At 39.2% G+C, this 22888-nt stretch overlaps 2 protein-coding genes across 6 annotated transcripts in view; one reads left to right on the top strand and one right to left on the bottom strand.

Annotated features, from left to right (window-relative positions):
- The window catches only part of fancm (FA complementation group M), a 65118-nt gene extending 42718 nt beyond the window's left edge, over positions 1 to 22400 (bottom strand). For all 4 annotated transcript variants that reach the window (XM_072689868.1, XM_072689866.1, XM_072689867.1 and 1 more), the window contains exons 1-4: positions 21375 to 22400; positions 18874 to 19046; positions 18683 to 18760; positions 18064 to 18222 (exon numbers count right to left, since the gene is read on the bottom strand). In XM_072689868.1, the coding sequence (XP_072545969.1) occupies positions 18064 to 18222; positions 18683 to 18760; positions 18874 to 19046; positions 21375 to 21933 (969 nt within the window). In that variant the 5' untranslated portion in view covers positions 21934 to 22400. The remainder of the gene's footprint in view (positions 1 to 18063; positions 18223 to 18682; positions 18761 to 18873; positions 19047 to 21374) is intronic.
- Positions 961 to 13576, top strand: soul3 (heme-binding protein soul3). 2 transcript variants are annotated; one of them, XM_072689863.1, is made up of 5 exons: positions 961 to 1529; positions 8049 to 8143; positions 11873 to 12017; positions 12226 to 12409; positions 12605 to 13576. In XM_072689863.1, exons 1-5 carry the CDS (start codon positions 1280 to 1282, stop codon positions 12774 to 12776), a joined length of 846 nt encoding a protein of 281 aa, XP_072545964.1. In that variant the 5' UTR covers positions 961 to 1279; the 3' UTR covers positions 12777 to 13576. The 2 variants fall into 2 exon arrangements, with proteins under 2 accessions (XP_072545964.1, XP_072545965.1); XM_072689864.1 differs by lacking the exon at positions 11873 to 12017 and adding an exon at positions 11016 to 11157 and having other exon boundaries at positions 12605 to 13538.
- Positions 22401 to 22888: the final 488 nt, after the last annotated feature.

The raw sequence follows: 22888 nt of genomic DNA on the forward strand, positions 1-22888 counted from the left end.
AGGAGATTACAAGATTTAGTGGACTGGAAGAGCGTAGCTTGTAAACATCTGAGCTTAAACAAAGATAAGCAGAGATAAGCTGGGAGTTGCAATCAAAATTACTCAACCCCCAAAGCAAATTAGCGTTACTAGCTAAAGTTACAAACATTTAGCTGTTTGCAATAAACTGATCAAACAATAATGAATTAGCTCCACACAATATAAGACAAGTGGTTTCTCCAAATTTTACACACTGCTTTTGATGACTGCAGTTTCAGAAACATTCCACCCCTTCATAAGTGTCTTTAGCACTCAGTATAGCACTCTTTTGGTGCTGGAGGCAATGGCCTCCAGTTCACTTATATTTTTGGGTTTGCTTTAGGGCAAGAAATTACATTGATATTTTTATCAACTTTTTGAGCTCCATTAATCTGTTCTGTTAGCAAACCTGCACCCACTTGCATTCTTTCTCTCTCTCTCTCTCTCTCTCTCTCTCTCTCTCTCTCTCTCTCTCTCACACTCACACACATTCAGCAAAAATATATCTAGATTTTTTTTTGGGTAAATATCGCCCCCTCATCCTTACTTCGGTTTCTGTAGAAACCCTGTAGAAACTATTCAAGCATCCACTGGCATGGTCCTCTGAGTTTTGAGCTTCTTTAAGACATCTGAAAAATTTTTAAATCTCAGTGATAAGCAGGAACCTTTTTTTAATTCACTAATGAAACTGAAATGAACTATGAAATGAATTGTATATTGTGGATTTTTACAATTTTATTATATGCTAAAATAAATCTAAAATCACTACACTGTAATACACCACCCTCAACCATTTAAATACAGTATCCTGTCGCAAGTATTTATTGTCATGAGAGAATCTCAAATTACCCCTGTTGTGACACAGCTGTCATTTTCTCAACTCGCCTTAGAAGAGGCGGAGCCTGTGCCTCTCGCGTCATACTGATGATGCGGTTATAAACATTGTACGTCCATGAGAAACGGCACGAACGGAGAGCTGCGCACGTTGCTGTACACGAGATCTGAAGCTTTAGCTAAAACAGTGACCTCTGTGGACCGACACTGTTTTCTTGTTTCGTTACGTCAAGAAAATGGGTTTGGAATTTTACATGGCCGAGCGGCTAACAGCAGCGCCATTACAAGTGGGGTAAACCGACAGTTCCTGTTCTAGCCGGCTGTGCTAAAGTAGGCCAAGTTACAAAACCGTGCTTCGACCAACAAACGGTTTAGAACTTTAGTTACGACTGACGTTATATCGACTTAACCAAGAAGTGTAATCAGCATGGATCGCGGAAACTGTCGTTTAAATGGAAGTGGAGGCGAGAGCCAGGCTGGGGAAAGCCAGGGGTCCGAAAGATCCCCGTATGGGGTGATCACACTGGAGGACCTGGAATCCTTCTCCGAGGATCAACTCTCAGACTCCGGCAATGGCAGTTTGGAAGAGGGAGAGATAATGGAGGACGAAGATCAAGACCGACTTCTCCACTACTGGCAGGGCGTCGGTAGAGGACATAGAGTGGAAGTGCCGAGAGGTAAAATATTGTAGTTTTAATACTATGTTAAAGCAGACATACATTTAAAACAGTTTCCAGGCAAGGAATGTCTCAAACACAGGAGGTGAAACTCCTCCTGTCTAAAAAGGCACCTTATTTTGACGCCTGAACGTACCGTAAACGTTCAAAATAAGTCTAGGCATGAGGGCAAAAACACGTACAAATGTCATGTAAACTAAGCAACTGTGTCTTTGCAACTTAATTACAATCAAAGTGCTCTACCACGGTTATTTAGGTTTGCAGTATTACATTTGAATACATTACTTTAAAAACATAATGCAGCTATAATTTATAATGCAGCTATAGATAGTGTTGCATTGTTAAGTTTAAGGAACAAATTATGCCAACTTTATGGTCATAATAATCAATCTTGGTTGTGTGAGCGGATGTTTGAATTTGTCTGGGGTGTAGTGAAACAGAAATCTGTTATGGCCACATTCATTCTCTACCTGATCAGAGTGCTGGTGCGGTGAATATATTTTATTTGAAGTTGCTTAAAAAGAACAGAGATTAAAGCCGTAAAAGCTCTGACTGGTTGAGCAGGGAGCTTATAGTGACTACGTTAGTGAGCTTGTTTATTTTTTTTACATTCAATTCGAACTTGAATTTGAACTCTGAATATAATGAGCGTTACCTTCATTTACAGTGAAACAGAGGCAATACATAAAGTATAAATTGAATATAAAACCAATAATTTTCTATAGTGCAACAAGACCTAAAACAAAACAAATGTTAGTTAATTTATGAGTAGAAAGCAAACCATTAAAAAGTACAAAAAATTGTCAAAGAGCAAAAACAGATAAAAGAGCAAAAAGAAGAAACTATAGTTAAGCAGTAACTATAAGATACAAATAAAAGGGTAAAAAAGTTACATTAATTTAAACACCAAAATCATATAGAAATGTTAGCTAAAATCCAATAAAACAGTTGCAGGCTGTGTGAAGGTGGTTAGTGTCTTAAGAGTTTAACATTATCAACTAACACCAGGAAGCAACACTGAGCTTTAGAGTTCCTTGTAGTAAATTCCAGCTGACTGGTGCACTGTAGCTAAAAGTAGATTTTCCCAGGTCAGTAAAAATTCTTAGTTCCTAAAGGGTGATCCTGGAACGAGTGATCACATTTTCAGTGAGCATTGTTTCTCAATGTACAGCAAGAGATGACCAAACAACCTTCGATACAGTACAGTTTCTTGTGTGCATTGGAAAACACACATTGTTTCAGTACAGTAAGCCAAGGTTTTTGCCTCAGTTTGACTGTAAGCTTGTTAACATGTTGCTTAAAAGTGCGTCAACTAGCCATTACTTCAGGGTTTTTGATTTTAAAAGCATTCAAATAAATTTTAGATGATCTGGTAAACAACACAAATTTAGTTCAACATTTCAGACTAATTTATGATTGTAAAAAGCAATGGAAATGGCTGCACAGTGTTTAGATCAATGGCAGTTAAGATACTCCTCTAAAATGAGTGTAGTTACAAAAACTGTGCTATGTTTTTCTGTAAAACCAGACTGGTAGTCTGACGAGATTGAATTTGCACAGAGAAATATCTTGAGTTAATCATTCACTATAGGATTCTAAAATGTTGGGGAGGGTTTAATACATAGGGGGACTTCCATATTAGCATGCTCAAATAAATTAGCAGCAATAAATGGGTATTAAAAGCTCTCTCTGATCAGTGATCTGACAATGGTTTAATAAGACATGGGTTGGAGTAAGCCTGAGTAGGTCTGATTTGTTTTTAAGCATATTGACCAACTTCTAGAATTCAAAAGAGAATCTGAAGCGGAGTTTGTAAATAGAGGCAGGTATTATTCTGATTTAGCCTTTCTAAAGTGGGAGGTACATTTCTTTTTTAACTGCCTGAAAGAAAGCCATGCTCTTGTCCTTGCATTCAGTAAGAAGGCTATTTCAGTGGTCATCTAGGTTAGACCTATCTTGTATTTTAACATTTTTATAGGGAGCATACTTGTTTACCACTGCCAGAAATGTTATACTAAAATGGTCTAACCCAGCCAACATCTGGGATTTTGTAGTGAAGAGCCATATATAATTAAAATATTTATAATTTCTTATAACCACTATTTGTTTGTGTTGGTTATGTAACCAACTAATTAGGGATTACCACACACTTCCTCCAGGTGATCAGATGCATTAGCCAGATTAAAATCACCTAGGATCAGCATTTCTAAGCATTTTCTAAGCATTTCAATGTATGGAGATAAAAGCTCAGCTAACACACCTACAGCATGAAAGGGCTCGAAACTAGGTCTGTATACACAAGCTATTACAAAGCTGTTGTTCTGTCGTGCGCAAACTTGTAAAGCCAAAAATGCAAAGCACTCCCCCTTTGGGGCCCACACCCAACCAGTGGTCTTCTTCCAGTTGCAATGAGACCACATCCACCCTGGTCATTGAGGATGGAGCCTGTGCTGTTGCTAACATAGAGTCTAATAAGTTCTCATCCTCTTTAAATTGGTTCAGCAGTTTGATTCTGCCCTTTAACTCCGCCATCTTCTGCGTTAAACGGGTACAGCTGTTCCTACTGTGGGAAGAGGTAGGAGTAGGCATGGCGGTGGGCCACCGGCATTAAGATAAAAACAAAAAGGAAAAACTAAGACAGTTCAGTTTATATAGTCGGTGTTTCGCTAAGCTAGTTTGCCGCTCACACTTTTTATACCTGGTTTAAGTTCAGATTTTGCTTAACCACATAAAAGAAGAAAGTAAAACTATTCTGGTTACACAAGTGTAAATTCAGATTAAATACAGAATGGGAGGAACGTTGGATCTTCCCAAATGGATCTAATGTAATAAAATGTGTCATTGCAGAACTACAACAAACTGGGTGTTTTTGGCAGTGCAGACATCAGAAAATAGTCCACCTAACACACTCTTTACCTGCTGCTCTCTCATTTACAGCGAGGCGCTAAAAATAAACTAAACTTTTCCTCTTTCTCAAACTTTCCATTTCACCTTAACTAATGCAGCAGTTACGCTCTGCTGTTGAAATGAACTTAATGGATCTGTGACACCATGTAAGATGGTATGCAGAGTTAGTCTAAAGTTAGAAGCTAACTTTATGCTGTAGTGAGGTTTGGTTAAACTTGGAAGACATTTTTTCAGACTCCAAGGCAGGCGTATGATCTGCAATCAGATTCACACCTGTTTTAGAAATACTGGCTACTTTAGGTTGCACCAATTGCTGACCGATAACCACTGGCACCATACCTAATGTCAGCCATGGGCAAGACGGGTATAAACAGCCTCCCAGCATTGAGCAGTGCAGCAGTGGAACAGTGTTCTCTGGAATGATGGTGCTCCATTCAATACTTTAGTTATTGGGGAGTTGGTGGGGTGGTGATAATCCAACTGGACAATAGAGACACTTACTCAAATATGGCAGGATAAATTCTATTAATACCATTGATTTTTGAAAAAACAATGAATGAATAGGTTGTAATAGTGGAGGCTTTCTGTAGCCAAGAGTAACCTATTACAGGTTGGAAAAGGAGCCCAGTTGTTCACAAAGCTTTTTACTAAGAAGCAAGCTCCTAGTTTCTCAAATGGGAACAATTTATTCACTTAATAAAAAAAAAAAAATTGTCTATTTTAGAAAAAATGGATGAAAAAAAATACTAACAACAATTGGTAACAAATAGATACAAGATTCAAAGCTCCCAGGAATACTGCTCCATTATATGTCTGGTCTATACACTTCCTTCCATATGCTTATGAGAAATGAGCTGAGGAAGATCAAGCCTAAGAAAGCTACAGGTCCTGATGGAATCAGTGCCAGGCTCCTCAAGTCCTGCGCTGATCAGCTGTGCAGGGTAGTTGAGCATATGTTCAACCTGAGCCTGAAACTGGGAAGAGTACCACAGCTGTGGAAAACATCTTGTGTGGTACCTGTGCCCAAAACACAGCACCCAAAGGACCTAAACAGCTACAGGCCGGTGGCACTGACTTCCCATCTGATGAAGTCACTGGAGAGGCTGGTCCTCAACCACATCCGCCCTCTGGTGAGCCCATCCATGGACCCTCTTCAGTTCGCCTACCAGCCTGGTGTCGGGGTGGATGATGCTGTCATCTATCTTCTACACAGAGCTCTTTCTCACCTGGAGAAGCCCGGCAGCACTGTGAGGATCACCTTCTTCGATTTCTCCAGTGCTTTTAACACCATACAGCCAGGGCTTCTAAAGGACAAGTTGGGACATTGTGGAGTGGACAGTCTCCTATCAAACTGGATACTCGACTACCTCACCAACCGACCCCAGTATGTGAGGGCACGGGACTGTGTCTCTGACTTGGTGGTCAGCAGCACAGGAGCCCCTCAAGGAACGGTCTTGGCACCGTTCCTCTTCACCCTGTACACTGCTGACTTCATGTACAGCTCACCGACCTGTCACCTCCAGAAGTTCTCTGATGACTCAGCGATCGTCGGCCTCATATCCAATGAGGAGGACAGCGAGTACAGAGAACTTATTCAGGACTTTGTGGACTGGTGTCTGCAGAACCATCTGCAGATAAACGCTGGAAAAACCAAAGAACTGGTGGTGGATTTCCGCAGGTGCAGACACCCCCCTCCATCAGTGAACATCCGGGGTATGAACATCGAGAGTGTGGACTCTTATAAATACCTGGGTGTTCATCTGAACAACAAACTGGACTGGTCAGTCAACACTGCAGCTCTCTACAAGAAAGGCCAGAGCAGACTCTACCTGCTGAGGAGATTGAGGTCCTTTGGAGTGCAGGGAGCGCTCCTGAGGACGTTCTTCGACACAGTGGTGGCATCTGCCATCTTTTATGGAGTGGTCTGCTGGGGCAGTAGCATCTCGACGGCAGATAAGAAGAGACTGGACAAACTCATAAAGAGGGCCGGCTCTGTCCTGGGGTGCTTCTTAGACCCAGTGCAGGTGGTGGGAGACAGGAGGATGACAACCAAGCTGGCATCCATGCTGGAGAACAGCTCCCACCCCATGCATGAGACTCTGGCAGCACTGGGCAGCTCCTTTAGCGACAGGCTGCTTCACCCCAAGTGTGTGAAGGAGCGGTATCGCAGGTCCTTCCTTCCTGCTGCCGTCAGACTACACAACCAGCACTGCTCCCAGCGGACCACATACACACACACTTAACCACATACACACACACTTAACTACACACACATGTTCATGTTCAGGGAATACTATGTGCAATATCCCACCCCCATGTGCAATTAAGAGTCTTTTACTGTAAATAATATTGTTTATTGCTTTTTTAATTCTTATCTATATTGTGTGTATATAGTGTAAATTATTTATTTATCTAAATTTTTGTAACTGAGTGTCCTGCTATCCCTTTCTGCTGTTACACTGTGAATTTCCCCACTGCGGGACTAATAAAGGACTATCTTATTTCTATAGAAACCAGTTTTTCATTATTTGCTTCAACCACTGCTCTTGCAGCTTGTGTAAGCAAATCAGGAATACACAAGTTGCAAAAGCAGTGAATACACAAGTTACAAAAGCAGTGGTTGAAGCGAATAATAAAAAACTGGTTTCTATAGAAATAAGCATATGGAAGGAAGTGCTACAAAAAAAATTAAACCAGCTAGGGGAAATGTGTTAAACAGCTCAGTACAAAGTCATCAAGAGTGAAAGTTGGTTTATAGAAAAGAACTGAAAAATCTGCATTCATTTACCTGAGAGAAGCACAAAGCCAGTGTGCTTAAAAAAAACAACAAAAAAAAACAGTGGCTACCCACAGATCAAGGAGGTAAGAACCACAAAAATCAACCAACTTAAATTACATCAAGCTACAGCTCCATCGCAGCTCACAAATGAACACATTTCACCCTTTTTCCCCTAAAATGTACAGACTTAGTAACAGAAAAAAGTGCAATTTCTCCAACTAAATTGCAGAGTTTGTGGACACATGTCTCCTAATGAATGCATGTGCTGACACAATAGCAAATGCACATACACAACTTGTCTAGTTCCTGTACACAAGTATTGCCATCAGAAAAGGGCTTTCTGGAGCAGATAAACATGAGCCTATTCCTAGGCACCATTACTAATGCCAAGCATGGGCTAGAGGGGTATAAAGCAATCATTCTCACCTCACCTCACTAATGCTCTTGTCGCAGAATGGAATCAAATCCTCACAGCAATGCTTCAGTAGAAATAGAAAGTAGTCACTGGAAAGTAGAGACAGTTACTCCAATAAAAGCAGGAGAAACGTTTACCTTTTTTAAAAAACTATGAAGATGTCCCAATACTTTTGGCCAAATAGTAGTTCACAGGACTATTGTTTGGTCATTAGCCTCATTTTATGAGATGCATGGGATGTGTATCATTTGTTGGTTCTCTATGAACCTTCAACATGGTGGTAATTGGTAAGTGGCTCCATAACAACTTAACGTGCAACCAAGTGACTAAAGAAACAAGTAGAAAAATTTGCATGTGGGGTGGAGAAATCTCTTAACTACACAAATGTGACTAACATCTGGTCATCTTGCCTTCACAGATATGGCAGAACCTATTCAGCAGATAACAACTAATAATAATGGCGCACACCCCAGAGAGACCGTTCCCTACACATTTATCTCATGCAAGGAGAAGGTATGTCTGCGCACACACATGCACAGCTATGGTTTCAAACCATACATTTTTACATAAAGTTAATGATGGTATGCAAATTCCAATCTGAATATGTTGCTGCTGAATGACTAAACCCTTTCAATACCATCAATAATGAGTGAAAACCTGTCCTAAAATAATAGGTAATTCAGTTTTTAAATTGTCCACATCACCAGTCAACAAATCATCAAAATGTCAAACCAAATTACTTTGAAAATAGTAAATCATTATTTCAAAAGACAATTAGCTTGGTCATGGAGATATAAGACCAACTAATACACTTAGCTCAGGATATGGTCTTCAAAAGTAAAGGGAGCAAACATTGCAAGAAAACCACATTTCGTTATATATGTTTCCTGGAAGGAAATATGTACAGAAGCAAACTAGGAAGTAATCACTAGATACTTTTGAACCCCAGAAATCTCAGTTCAGTTTTTTTTGTAATTTCATGTTTCACAATAAAAAATATTTTGCATCTTTAAAAGTGGTACTTTGTAAGGTAATAAAACCGGGTGAATGCCAAGGGGGTGAATACTTTTCCAAAGCACTGTATACTTATTAGATCAGGCATCTTTTTACACAAAAGTTACCTGAGGTGAATCGTTTCCACTGATACTGCTTAAGATGCGTCTACAACTTAACTCTGAGCAAACAGCAAGCCAGGCCAACACCAATTAGAATTATCTGCAAACCACAGAAACAGAATTGTGTCAAGGCATACATCTGGAGAAGGCTACAGAAAAAATGCTGAAGATCAACCATCCAGGCAGCATTCCACAAATCACACCATTATGGTGAAGTGGCCAAACCAAAGGCACTTTTTAGAGATAGAGGGAGATAAATGCAGCCAAGTACACAGAGATCTTGCACCTGATCCAGTGCACTCTGGACCTCAGACTGGGGCGAGGGTTTAACTTCCAACATGACTACTTTGGAGCACGCAGCCAGGAAAACAAAGTGGCTTCTAAGAAAGTCTGTGAATGTCCTTGAGCAGCTAAGCCACAGCCCAGACCTGAATCCTAATGAACATTTGTGGAAGGGGCCAAAAAATGGCTGTGCACCAACACTCCCCATCCAATCTGATGGAGCTTGCAGGAATATGCCAAGAGGAATGGGCAGAAATGTCCAGAAACAAGTGTGCCAAGCTCGTAGCTTTTTTCCCAAGGTGCACTGAAGCTGTAATTGCCATCAACCAAGTATTAGGCTAAAGGTGTGTACAGATACCCATAAATAACTTGTCAGTCAAATATAATGTTTTCTAAACATTTTTGACTTGGTAATTATTGCAGATTATGCTTAGATGAATGAGGCAAAAAATCTATCGTAGAATAATTCAGTAACATAAAATGTGGAATGATCGGCCCCTATGCTCTACTTTTCTCTGGTAATGATTTGTCTATTTAATGCAGTTTCAGCTCTTGCTTGTTTTGGGCCTCATTCCCTTAAGTTTTCTCTCCAGCTTATGGACTATATAAAGGTGTTAAAAGGCTTAGAAGCAAGCATAGGTATATTATGCCTGTCCTAATAAAGCAATGGAACAAATGGAGTAAACAAACATCTAATACTGTTTATTTCAATTATTTCTGAAAAAAACGTTATGACAGACACACTGCATCACATTCGATTGTACTTCAAACTATTTTGCTGCATCTGGCAAGTCAGCTTCCAGCAGCCATTTGATGTACAATCACCATAATTGTATGTCCACTGATATATATGTCCAGGTATGGACTCTTGAACTTTGAGACACTGTCAAACTAAAAGCAGTAAATTGGAAAATATTCACTTCTAACATACAAAATATTCCAGCAGCACATGTATCTTCTTTAAAAACAATAGTGATGATTTTTTGAATATCAAGTAATGCAGTGCATAGTGTGCAATAGGGTTTAGCAAAAATGGACCTACCTTGTATATAGGGTTGCAACGGTATGAGATTTCACGGTATCTCTATTTTCCAGGTTTTTCCACTGCTCAAGAGCATAAAATATGCTACACAATTCTTTGGTTTGTTTAGATGAGGGATCTAACTTAATTCCCTTTAAATATGACTGTGACCGTTGCCTGAGCTGAATCAAGAAGTGTCTTTACACAGCTAGCTTGGCCCTAAAGCATTACAGAATAATAACAATAATAATAAATACTCCATTATAGATAGATGGATAGGTAGACAGTAAAAGCACTAATACTACAATTTACATGTGGTTTCTATAACAAATTTGAAGGCTTTTCAGTAACATTTCCTCATGAAATTGCTTCTGGTTTATATAGAAGAAAGAGAAGAAAGCCTCACGATTTGGGTGTGTAAATGGAAAAAAAGGGCTGGAGTGGAGAGGTTAATTAGATCAGCAGCAATTACAACAGTTTGTGACAAACAATATGCACTATATGAACTCCTGCTCATTCATGGATTTTTTTCCTAAATCAAGGGTATTTAAGTTAGACATTTTTTCTTTTTTTGTTGGAATAACTGTCTCTGCTGTCCAGAGAAGTCTTTCTACTACACTTTGTAGCATTGCTGTGAAGATCTGATTGCATTCAGCACAAGAGCATTACTGAGGATGCTTGATGATCACCACCCCACCTCATCACAGAAGTATTGAATGGAGCACCATTATTCCAGAGTACACAATTCCAACTCAGTGCTGGGGGGGCCTTTTAAAAATTTAAAAACATCAAAATTGAGATGCAAGGTTCTTGCGTGACAGTGATATGTTAAAACCAAAAGTCAGTTGATCACTAAACACTGAATAGTTCAAAACAAATATTTATTTAGAGTCAAGTTGGCTTGCTAAGGACGTTTTCCCCTGAATGTACAACATTTAAATAACAACTACTGTTTGTTTGTTTTTAGTGTGGAGTTGTGCTATATGAGAAGCGGCAATATGAGAAAGCACATTGGGCCTGCATCACTGTAAAGGAGGACACATATGAACAAAGCATCTGCTATGGCTTCATGAGAATCATGAGATACATCTGCCAGCAAAATTCATTAGGTGACTGCAAAGTGGACTTACAGTTGTAATTTAAATTATTCAATCCCAATTGCAGTTTTAGCCAAATTTACAAACTGTTACTGTTATAAACCAAATTAAACAAAACTATTTAAATGGCTCAAAACAACCAAAATAAATGGTTTTAACACATTCAACACAAAATGGCATTTTTAATTACTAATGCAGTTACAGAACAAGTGTATTTAGTATAGCTCCCTTCTGATGTTATGACTAGCTGCAAATGTGATGCATTGCCAGACACCAGCTTCTGGCAGCGTTCCTAAAGAATATTGGCTCATTCCACATGGCCAGTACCCTCTAGTTCTATTATATTTTGTAGTTTGAGTACTGCAACCGCCTTCTTCAAATCCCACCAAAGATTTTCTATGGAGTTTAAGTCTGTCGCCTTGGTGGACTTTGAGGTATGCTTGCGATACACTGTACTGTTGGAAGAACCAATGACATCCAAGCTATGGCTTCCTCACAGAAGGCATGACATTATCTCCTACAATTTCCTGATACTTGATTGAACCCCCTGAATGTAATCCTTCATAAAAGCACATTTGCAAATCAGGTCGCAAATTGAGGGCCTCATTAGTTGCATCAGATGTGCTGGCTTGTGGTTTAGTGTTAGTGTTTGTTGTGATGTATGTGCCCATTGTGTATGTTTGTATTTTTGTTTGTTACAAATGTGACATTTGCATGTTAACAATAGGTCAAGAAAGTGATCCAGAAAATGAAGAGAAGAGATTGTTACCTTGCACAAACAAGGAAAAGGACTTGGACATGTGGAATGGGCAAAGATTTCCCAAGAACACCACCAGAAGCTGGTGTCTGGCTATGCATCATGTTTGCAGCAGGTCATAACAGCAAAAGGGTGCTCTATTAAGTACTAAACACACTTTTCATGAAGGGGTGGAATAATTCTGAAACTGCAGTAGCCATTGTGGCATTGTGTTGAATTTGGAGTAACCACTTGTTATATTAGTTATGGTGAGCCATTTTAACTGTTCTTGTTTGAATGTTCTAAGAAATACTTATGTGACCAAATACGTTCTGTTGTTATAGGCAGGTACTTGGGAATGACTATACCTATTGTGACAGTGGTTCATACAGATGAGATGCATGCAACCCTGTCCAGAACAGTCACTATAGCATACTACCTGCCTGCAAACCACCAAGCTCAGCCACCTCAGCCCTATGATACAGATATAGTCATTGAGCAGTGGCCAGCCACCATACTCTACACAAGGTAAGTTTCATTCATAACATATACCCATTAAATGAAAGCTTATTTTGCCCCATCTGATGTAATTAGCTCAGCATAATAATTCTAATTAACCAAAGCAGTCTTTTGCAGAAATGACACTGTTGACAGTTTGTGAGTAATAAGATCATATTCTTATTCTTGGACAACCTTAATAACTTATTGTTTTCCAAATATCAGGTCCTTCACTGGAGCCACAAACGAAGCGACCATCATCAGTGAAATTAACATTATGACAGAGGTGCTGGATTCTCCAGGAATCTGTCTCAATGACTCCTTCATTGTGGCTGGCTATACTAACCCTGCAGCTGCCAACCGTCAGAATGAGATCTGGTTTTTTGAAAGACCCTGAAGACCACCCTCCCACCAGAAACCTGTACCCACACCTGTACCTGCACCTTGTCCTTCATCCCCTTGTCTGACCAGCCAACGACCACAATCTGCTCAAGACACTTTCTTAGAGTAACAGAGTCTGAAGCAAATATTGTTTAAGTTGTTGAGGGCCCATGGACACAGCTTTGTCAGCAGAATACCAACATTAACTTTCCTCAAAATCAAAAACAGTTTCTATACTTTTCCAATGGCAACTGATTCTGACCTCTGCTGCTGTTCCACTAAGCTAAATGAAATATACATTTAATAGTTATGTTCTAAGAACAGCTTAGCCATACAAAGGAAAGATCATCTCACACATTCACTCACACACAACGTTTTCAGTAAAACAAAAATAATGATATAAGAAAAGCAAACCAAAAACTGATGTCTTCTGCTGGCTGACAATCAAGTTTGCTATGTGTATTTTTGTCTGATTACAGAGGTGCATTCTTAATCTTTGAAGCCATGCTCAAACTAGACTAAACACCTCCAATTTTTTCCCTGCATTGCTTTGTGTCATCGTTAGCACATATCTAGTTTGTTAAATGATCAATATACATACTCAAATGTTTTTGCAATGTTGAATTGAAACACATAAAACATCCAACTGGTGTCTATCATTACTTTGTAGCTCCTTTCCTTTTTCTGGCCTTGATGACTGACCTACAGTTTTTTCACAATTTCAATAGGTTTAACCCCCCATCCCCAATTTTTGATTTGTCCTCCGCATTTGACCAATCCATGGTGGTAAACGTACACTAAATGAACTAGGGGCAGTCAGCTCCAGCTCCAGGGGAGCAGAGAGGGTGAAGGGCCTTGCTCAAGGGCCCAATAGTGGCAGCTTGCCGAGCCTGGGTCTCATACCCACAACCCGGTCATCAATGGCCCAGAGCTCTAACTGATGAGCCACCAAAAAAAAAAAAAAACAGTTACTGAAACCACTGCAAAGTCTTGCATTTTTGTGTAACTAAGTATGCAAGTTATGTGAATGTTCTTTTAAATAAGCTTGTAAAAAGGACATTACACGTTATGTTAAGGTTTTTTCACAATCTTGCTTGCTGTTTTACTAAAACAAAGTATAAAAAAAAAAAAAAAACTTTGATATTTGATAGATCAATATAGTCATACTGATTTAGACTTATTAGCATGTTTTCTCCCTGCTTTTTATAGCCCTAAACACACTGATGTTTATAAATTACACGTTTAGTTTATATACTTATAAAGCAAATATATTGGCACCTGGCAGTAAAAGACAGATGTAATAGGTCAGTTAGGAAAATGTATAAAACACTGTCTCTTTAAGGTGAGTTTACTGAGCTGTAATGGCAAAGCAGGAATTAATGGAAGGATTTTGGATTTGTGTTTGTGTGAAACATCTGGGACCTTAAATATTTTTCTTTTGCATAAATAGACAACTAATTCTTCTTCAAAATCAATACAATACAGTATGCTTTTGTGGCACTAAACCATTTAAGCACTAACAATTCTGATGTATTTTAGAGTAAAATATAATGTGCAGTCAGCAGTTTTTAGCTTTATTAATAGCATTGCTTTAGTGAAATGTTTTTCACAATGAATGCTTATTAAAATGTGACTGGTTTGCTTATAAAGAGCTGAAAAATACAGTGGGGAAAAAAGTATTTAGTCAGTCACCAATTGTGCAAGTTCTCCCACTTAAAAAGATGAGAAAGGCCTGTAATTGACATCATAGGTAGACCTCAACTATGAGAGACAAAATGAGAAAGAAAAAAAAATCTGAAAATCACATTGTATGATTCTTAAAGAATTTATTTTTAGGTCAAACGTTTTCTGTAAGTCTTCACAAGGTTGGCACATACGTTGCTGGTATGTCGGCCCATTCCTCCATGCAGATCTACTCTAGAGCAGTGATGTTTTGGGGCTGTCGGTGGGCAACACAGACTTTCAACTCCCTCCAAAGGTTTTCTATGGGTTTGAGATCTGGAGACTGGCTAGGCCACTCCAGGACCTTGAAATGCTTCTTACGAAGCCACTCCTTCGTTGCCCTGGCAGTGTGCTTGGGATCATTGTCATGCTGAAAGACCCAACCACGTTTCATCTTCAATGTCCTTTCTGATGGAAGGAGGTTTGCACTCAAAATCTCACAATGGCCCCACTCATTCTTTCATGTACACGGACCAGTCGTCCTAGTCCCTTTGCAGAGAAACAGCCCCAAAGCATGATGTTGCCACCCCCATACTTCACAGTTGGTATGGTGTTCTTTGGATGCAACTCAGCATTCACTCTCCTCCAAACACAACGAGTTGTGTACCAGTTCTACTTTGGTTTCATCTGACCATAAGACATTTTCCCAATATTCTTCCGGAACATCCAAATGCTCTCTAGCAAACTTCAAGATCTGGCACTGCAAGATCTGAGTCCCTGGCGGCGTAGTGTGTTACTAACGGCAGCCTTTGTAACGTTGGTCCCAGCTTTCTGCAGGTCATTCACTAGGTCCCCCCGTGTGGTTCTGGGATTTTTGCTCACCGTTCTTGTGATCATTTTGACCCCACGGGCTGAGATCTTGCGTGGAGCCCCTGATCGAGGGAGATTAGCAGCGATCTTGTAGGTCTTCCATTTTCTGATTATTGCTCCCACAGTAGATTTCTTCACACCAAGCTGCTTGCCTATTGAAGATTCAGTCTTCCCAGCCTGGTGCAGGTCTACAATTTTGTTTCTGGTGTCCTTCGACAGCTCTTTGGTCTTCACCATAGTGGAGTTTGGAGTGTGACTGTTTGAGGTTGTGGGCAGGTGTCTTTTATACTACTAACGAGTTCAAACAGGTGCCAGTAATACAGGTAATCAGTGGAGGACAGAGAAGCCTCTTAAAGAAGAAGTTACAGGTCTATGACAGCCAGAAATCTTTTACAGCCAGACATCTCAGAAATCTGACCACATACGTATTTCCCACCATTATTTGCAAATAAATTCTTTAAATCAGACAATCATTTTGTCTCTCATAGTTGAGGTCTACCTATGATGTCACTTACAGGCCTCTCTCATTTTTTTAAGTGGGAGAACTTGCACAATTGGTGACTGACTAAATACTTTTTTTGCCCCCACTGTATGTATCCCCACTTTTTTTCCCCCACTGATGAATCCTACAGCCATATCAGAAGAACTTTATCTGTGCTCCAAATTAAATGTTAAAGTAAATTTACCTGTCCTAATAATTTAATATTAAAATCATATACACATTGCAAATGCAGCACTTCTGACCTAAAGTGCAGTCTACTAAATATAAGATTACTTTGTAAGCAATCATTGTGAATAAAGGATATACAGATTGATATATAAATGCCAGTCAAACATACAACAGGATGTGCAAGTTAGTTAGTATTAGTTTAGTTTTTAGTTTAATATATTTAATTCTGTTAATGGTTATGAATTCGTATTTAAGTAAGCCATCTATTTTTTTCAGATACTTATTCAGATAACCTGAGGCATGCTAAGAATGCTCTCATTCAAGAGGAGGAGAAGAAAGAGTTTAGGAGGACTACCAGTGAAATGTCAGAGGCAGAGCCTGTGAAAAAGGCAAACCACAGCAAGCAGAGTTTTTAATGAGATCTTAGAGAGCTAGACAGAGACAGGGTCTGCAAGTGCAGCCTTACCTTGCAGAGCAAACCATCCCAAGGTCAGAAAACTTTCCACAGTACTGAGGGGCTCATGCTACACAGTTTTCCTCAGTGGCTACTGCTGCAATCAAGTTTCTATATGCCCCCAGGACAAGTGTGGACACAAGCAGTACACCACATTTCCCTGTATCCCAGCATTAAACAACAGAACTGTTATTTTATGTGTGTGACTGGATTTTCCACTCAAAGGGGAACTGTGATTATCTTACTTATATAAGTCTTCTAGTTTTGCTACTACAATGCTGCACTAAATTAAATTCACACAAAAAAATTAAGCAATAGCAGGCAATTTATTGCAATGCAAAGCTATTTTGGTATCAAACATGTGCACTGGAATCATTTATGTAATGTACTAATGTACTTGAAGTGTGCACTGCAAACAGTATTATCTAACTCTTATTTAGACAATATTTAGAAAATATTTTAGAAAATGTAGAAAAAGTATCGGTTTGAGACTAGATATCAGAAGACTCAGATCTGTGACAAAAAAAACCTGATAGGGACATCCCTAGTTAGCAGCATAACAGTCTGCTCACCACAGAACAAAGTCAAATCTGACTGAAAGCCCACTTATAAATTCTTTGATGAGAATGACTCGAGCAAGTGGTGACTAATGATTGAACTGCTTAAATCTGAATTTAAAGGTTTTTCCCCTCATGATTTTCATCCATTTTTGGATCAAGCTCTGCTACAGCTCCCCCGAATCTCAGACAGCCCAGTGCAGCTGCTGCTGAATAACTGCTAAGCTACCACAAACTTGTCAGAGAGCAAAGTCGAGCAACTGCTGTTGGGAGAGATGAAATGAGACAGGTTCTGCCGTTTTTGGACCGGCAGCTAGCTACTAAGGCTTCGCTAGCATGCTAAACACCACAGCATAGACAGTGTTACAGCTAACTGAGGCTCTACAGTCCTCATTTAGACATACTGTCGACATTTTTAAATACCGCGGTATATGGTATTAATATCACACCACCCAAGCAAGTGAATGTCAGAAATTGGTACTTTATCAATAAATTCCAGTTATCAGTTGGCCAAAGGGCCTCTTGAATAATTATTATTATTCTATGTATTTATTTATTTATTAATTAGCTCTGGCATAATATAGTGCAAACATCTCAATACTTATTATGACTCCTCCAGAAATTTTGAAAAATTTGTGGACAAGAAATGCACAAACTTATGTTTTCAAAAACAATTCTTACAATAATTAAATGAAGATAGAAACATACACCGAATATGAGTGCTAGGAACATCACATAACATACAATGAGCAGCTGAGAATACTTGGACATAAGGGCTGTTTATCTCATTTCTATGAAGCATATAACTTTGTAAAAAATAAATAACATATGAGTGTACAAGTGTTTGTATTTGACAGTTGTGGATTTGACCGTTGTAGGGTGTGTGCACATTTACACACCATAGGCTGTATCCACTACCTAAGAGAAAATCTATATGATACTAGGAACAACATGTAACTTGCCCTGCTGTCTGTTCAAAAGAAAAACAATTAAAGAAAGCCTTATGCATTTGCGGGCTTTGTTGTACCGATCCTGTATCTTCTTGTGACTGTGTACTGTTACACATTAGTTTTTTGAAATCATGTCCTACCTGTAAGTAACGAGCCTGGTATTCAGTCAGTGGCTTTCCTAGGGGGACAACCAGCTTTTCCACACTGCGCTGGTGACAATGGGCCTGAATGTCTGGGCTCTCCTCTGACCGCAGCTCTATGTGAGAGACTAGCAGATTGGAGACAATCTGCTGCACAGCCTGAAAAGACAAAAAAAAGAATATTTATTTACATTTACAAAGTATATCAGAACAAAACAAATCCTGATTCTGGAGAAATTCCTCTCAAGAACTAGAAAACGTTGCACATAAACAATTTAGGCAGTATAGAAAAAATTCACAGTCCCTCTGTTTACACACACAGGGCAAACATTTTAGCATATTCCAACTGCCTATATTGCAAATTTAATTAACCTTTAATTAAATCTTAGCAAACCAACCCAAAAAATTCAAGGTCATGTTAGATATTAAAATGTATTGACTACTTTTACCAGCTGGCTAATAATAATGAATAATTTATAATTAAATATTTTAACATGGACATCTGCGTGACTGTTTTATTACAGTATTCTATTTCTCACTTTCTCACTAGTGGATTTAACAGTTAGTGTGATGGCAAATAAAGGTCATTACATTTTAAAGTAATCAGTACACTGCACACCTTAATGTCTCCACCAGGTGTAGCGCTAAGGGCTAGAACACGAAACTGCTTTGTTTGGTTCCACAACTGCCGAACAACCTAAAGGACAGAGTGGCAAACATGATTAAAAAAAAAAAAAAAAAAGCAACACTGCATTTTCTTCCAATGTGATCAACAAGGACTTGATACAAGAACCAAGTTCAACAAAATACCTGACAATATGCATGGTTCCCTAATGCCTTGTGGGCCTCATCAACAACCACGCACTTAACTTGAGCTCCAGGACAGATGTTTCGTGACAGATCATTCACCATCACCTGCGGTGTAAGGAAAAAAACCCGCTTTGATCTCCACAGCTCCCTCCTTTGCAGTGCTGGAGTGCTGCCTAAAGAAAAAGAAATAACATGTTTCAAATATTTTTACACATTCAATGTAGAACAAAATTATACACTGACAGATTTCTGACAAATATTTAATTAATATGCAAATATATGATGCCATTACTTCCAACACTGCTTAACCCTCCTGTTATGTTATGGGTCAAGTTGACCCGTTTTAAATAGTTTAAAGTATTTTTTCAGTATGAAACTTTTTCTGCTTGCCTTAATTAGTGTAATCAACATAGTATGAAAATGGTTCATCTCACATATTTGCAACCACCCCCTGCATGTTTATATCACATAGATACTGTTCGGGTCAATTTGACCCAGAAGTCAAACTGGAGGTAAAAGGGTATCAGAAAGGGCAGAGTATTTCTTTCTTTGCAACTGAAAGACATATTTCACCCCAATCACTCACTCACACACACAGGTGCAGATGTTATGACCTTTTATGTTCTCGCGGGAAAACTCCACCCAGGAGGATGTGTCTGAAGAGGAGGTTACTTAAAATTATTGACCCCCAAGTATGAGCTTCCTGGACGTAAATACTTCACGAAGCAGGCACTGCCTAAACTGCACAATGACGTTCGAAATGAGATTTCACAAAAGTCATCATGAGCTACGTACTTCACCACCACCACAGATTTGTTTTCAAGTAGGACATGTGAACCATACATAAGCCTTACAGTACATTTCATTGAAGATTGGAAGAGCTACTGCCTGCAAATCTGTTACTGTCCAAATGACTACACAGCTGAAATCATAGCACAAGGACTACAAGATGCTCTAAAATCCTGGGGATTACAAGAGGAACAGCAAGTCTGTATCACAACGGACAACGCAAGCAACATTGTTAAAGCCATCAGCTTAAACAAATGGATGAGGCTTCAGTGTTTTGGTCATCGCTTGCATTTAGCAATTGGTAAGTAACTTAAGTAAGTAATCTCAAGGTTTAAGGAGAGAGCTAGCAGCAACATTCTATAATACTAGAGAACTTCTTCATGACTAAAGTAAACGGTGCCTTGGCAACCTGCTCTGAAAAAAAATTATATAATGTTTCACCTGGTGAGATAACATCAGGCATTTGATAAATATGGAAGTACATTGTAAAAAAAAAAAATTGTCTGTACCTGATTTTATTATTATTATTTTGTATTATTATTCTTATTGTTTAAATTGTTTGGAAAGATTATGGGCACTAGAACTTATTTAATGAACTTAAGTAAATGTATTATTTTCTCTTGATAAAAATGAAGGTGTTTATGTATGCCTGAGGCCAAATTTTCTACTTATTTTTCTCTACTCCAACAGAATGTATGAAAGACCCACGCATTGATCGTGCTGTAGCTTTGTGCAAGAAGGTTGTCAGCAGTCTTGTGACAAAAAAACACGGAATCTTGTTCCCACCTGGCAAAATGTAGAGGTCCAACAGGAGTCAACAAGGTATCAAGTCCCCTCCAGGAGTTTACAGGTACTTTATCAGGTAAGGAGTATGTTACAGTCTCCTACATCAAACCAGTGCTGCATTTATTCAACACCAGCATTCTGGCACATCTGGAAGAGGACACTGTACTTGCAAAATCCATCAAGTCCTCTATTCTGGATTACCTCAATGAAAAGTGATCCTGACACAAATAACCTAATGGACATGGCATACTTCATGGAGCCCAGGTTCAAGAGTACCTACATTGGCCCTGATAACGTTGAAAATGTCTACGGCCGAGTGCTTTCAGAGGTGTAGTCCCTTCTGACTGACCAGGGCAGCTCACAGCCCAACACAGCACTGCCTGAGGAAGCAACAGATCTTGACATGGCACAGGGTCTCGAGGGGCACAACATAACCTGTGACAATTTTTCACAAACTACAATTAGGGTCAGGAGCTTCTAAAGAGACAGCTCACAATGGTTGGAACTGTCTGAAAGAACAGGGCTGAACTCTCTGCTTAGCTGCTAGTAATCAAGAACAGGGTCCTTAAAGTTTGAAAATGTATTTTTTCTAGGAAAAGGAAGGAACACCATTGCACTAAATATTGATAGAATAATTAGTAATGGAGTTTGTAATGAAATAGTGCTTGTTAGGATTTTTCTGGTTTCAGACATCTTTTGGATAATTAAACATGCACCGGGTCAAATTGACGCGGGAACACCATTGCTGTTCCTGACAAATGAACATAACAGGAAGGTTAACTCCCATCCCAACCTCTTAAGAGGTTCATGTACCATTTTACTCCAACAGGTAATCTGGAAGATGGACAGAAACAGCAGGACAAAATTCTGCACTCTCTACTGCAGTAGAATGAATTAGACGTGGAAGCAAAACAAAATAGGCATACCTGTCAACTCCGCCATATGCTGCTGTGGTATCCCCATCACTTTATAACAAGCCTCAATTTGCTGTGCCACAAGAGGTTTGGTGGGGGCCATAAAGACTATCTTCCCGGAAGGATACCAACGGTACAAGTTATACATCACCACAGAGGCAATAAAAGTCTTCCCGAGGCCGGTAGGCAAGCACACAAGCGTGTTTTGGAACAAGGCAGCTTCTGACATTTTCAGCTGGTAGTCCCTGACTGGAAAGTTGGTTGGAAAGATCCACACTTTGCCTGAGGAGCGGTCATAGCCGGAAAAGTCTGAAAGATTTTCTGTTGAATCTTGTACTAAGTCATCAGTAGCTGACTCGGTGCAGTTATATATAGACTTTTCAGTTTCATATGCAGCTTTAAACATTACGGCATCGTCCAGCTCCAGATCCTCTTGCGTAGTGTCTTTGCCCACCTCCACCCCCTGACAAACCTCAGTACGACGTTGCGACACTTTTTTAACGGCTAGTGCCATTTCAGGAACACCTGCACCCCATGTCTGGAACAAAGTTTTCTGATTGCCCCTGCTCATTTTACTAACCGAATTCGATATACGAGCGAACACGTCTGCTGTATAATTATTGAAAAGAAAAAAAAACTAGCAAAAGTCAGAAAACGCATACGGTTAGCTGGCTTGCTAGCAAGCAAACAAACAAACAAGCTGCAGTCAGAGCTAACGTACATTGACGTGCTTGGTTATAATATACTACAATAACATTTAACGTTAATGAGTCAACACTTGATTTATTTTTTACTTTAGACTCCACACATCTTCAGTCCGAATCAGCAAAACTCAGCCAAGCGTAGCACTAGCTTCGTTGCCCAACATTAATTAGCAAACTAAGTAACATGGTTCAGAGAAAAAAACCGTATCCACAACCTGTGATCGATATATCTAGTGCAACAATAAAATAAAAACGTAAAATATGCAGGAGGCGGTAGAGAACAAAACAGATCCAAGCTTCGAAATGTCTTTTCCACGTTTCAATTCTCGGTGCTATGCATCAAATGTGGCGCTCAGAGTGGGTCAGAGTGCGCATGCAAGACCTGTTGTATTCAGGAGCACCAACGCGCGTAAGAATTGCGCAGGGAGTGAATACTCTCTTTTATGCATCAACTCAAGTTGTGTTTAAATTTATTCAGTTTCAAAACTTTCCGCAAATTGTAATGTAATGTAATGTAATGTAATGTTTTTTTTCTCTTGCTATCTCCCGCATAAACAGCACTGCAAAGATTTTTGGTACATTTTTATTGGTTACATTATTTAAAATGTATCTCGTTTTAGCTTGTAAAAACATGACATAATTAAAACGGATGCAAGTAAACATACCTACAAGAAAAAAACTAACAAAAAAATTACTTTGTCATTATAAAATATTGTCAGTTACTTTTGTTAACAGATTTTTCATGGACGCTCCCAGCCAGTGTGTGGATTGTTCAATTTCAACTCCACCAACACCAATTTCTCAGATAGCAAAAAGTATTTG

The sequence above is a fragment of the Salminus brasiliensis genome, chromosome 10 (genome assembly GCF_030463535.1).
Source record: "Salminus brasiliensis chromosome 10, fSalBra1.hap2, whole genome shotgun sequence".
Taxonomy (NCBI): domain Eukaryota; kingdom Metazoa; phylum Chordata; class Actinopteri; order Characiformes; family Bryconidae; genus Salminus; species Salminus brasiliensis.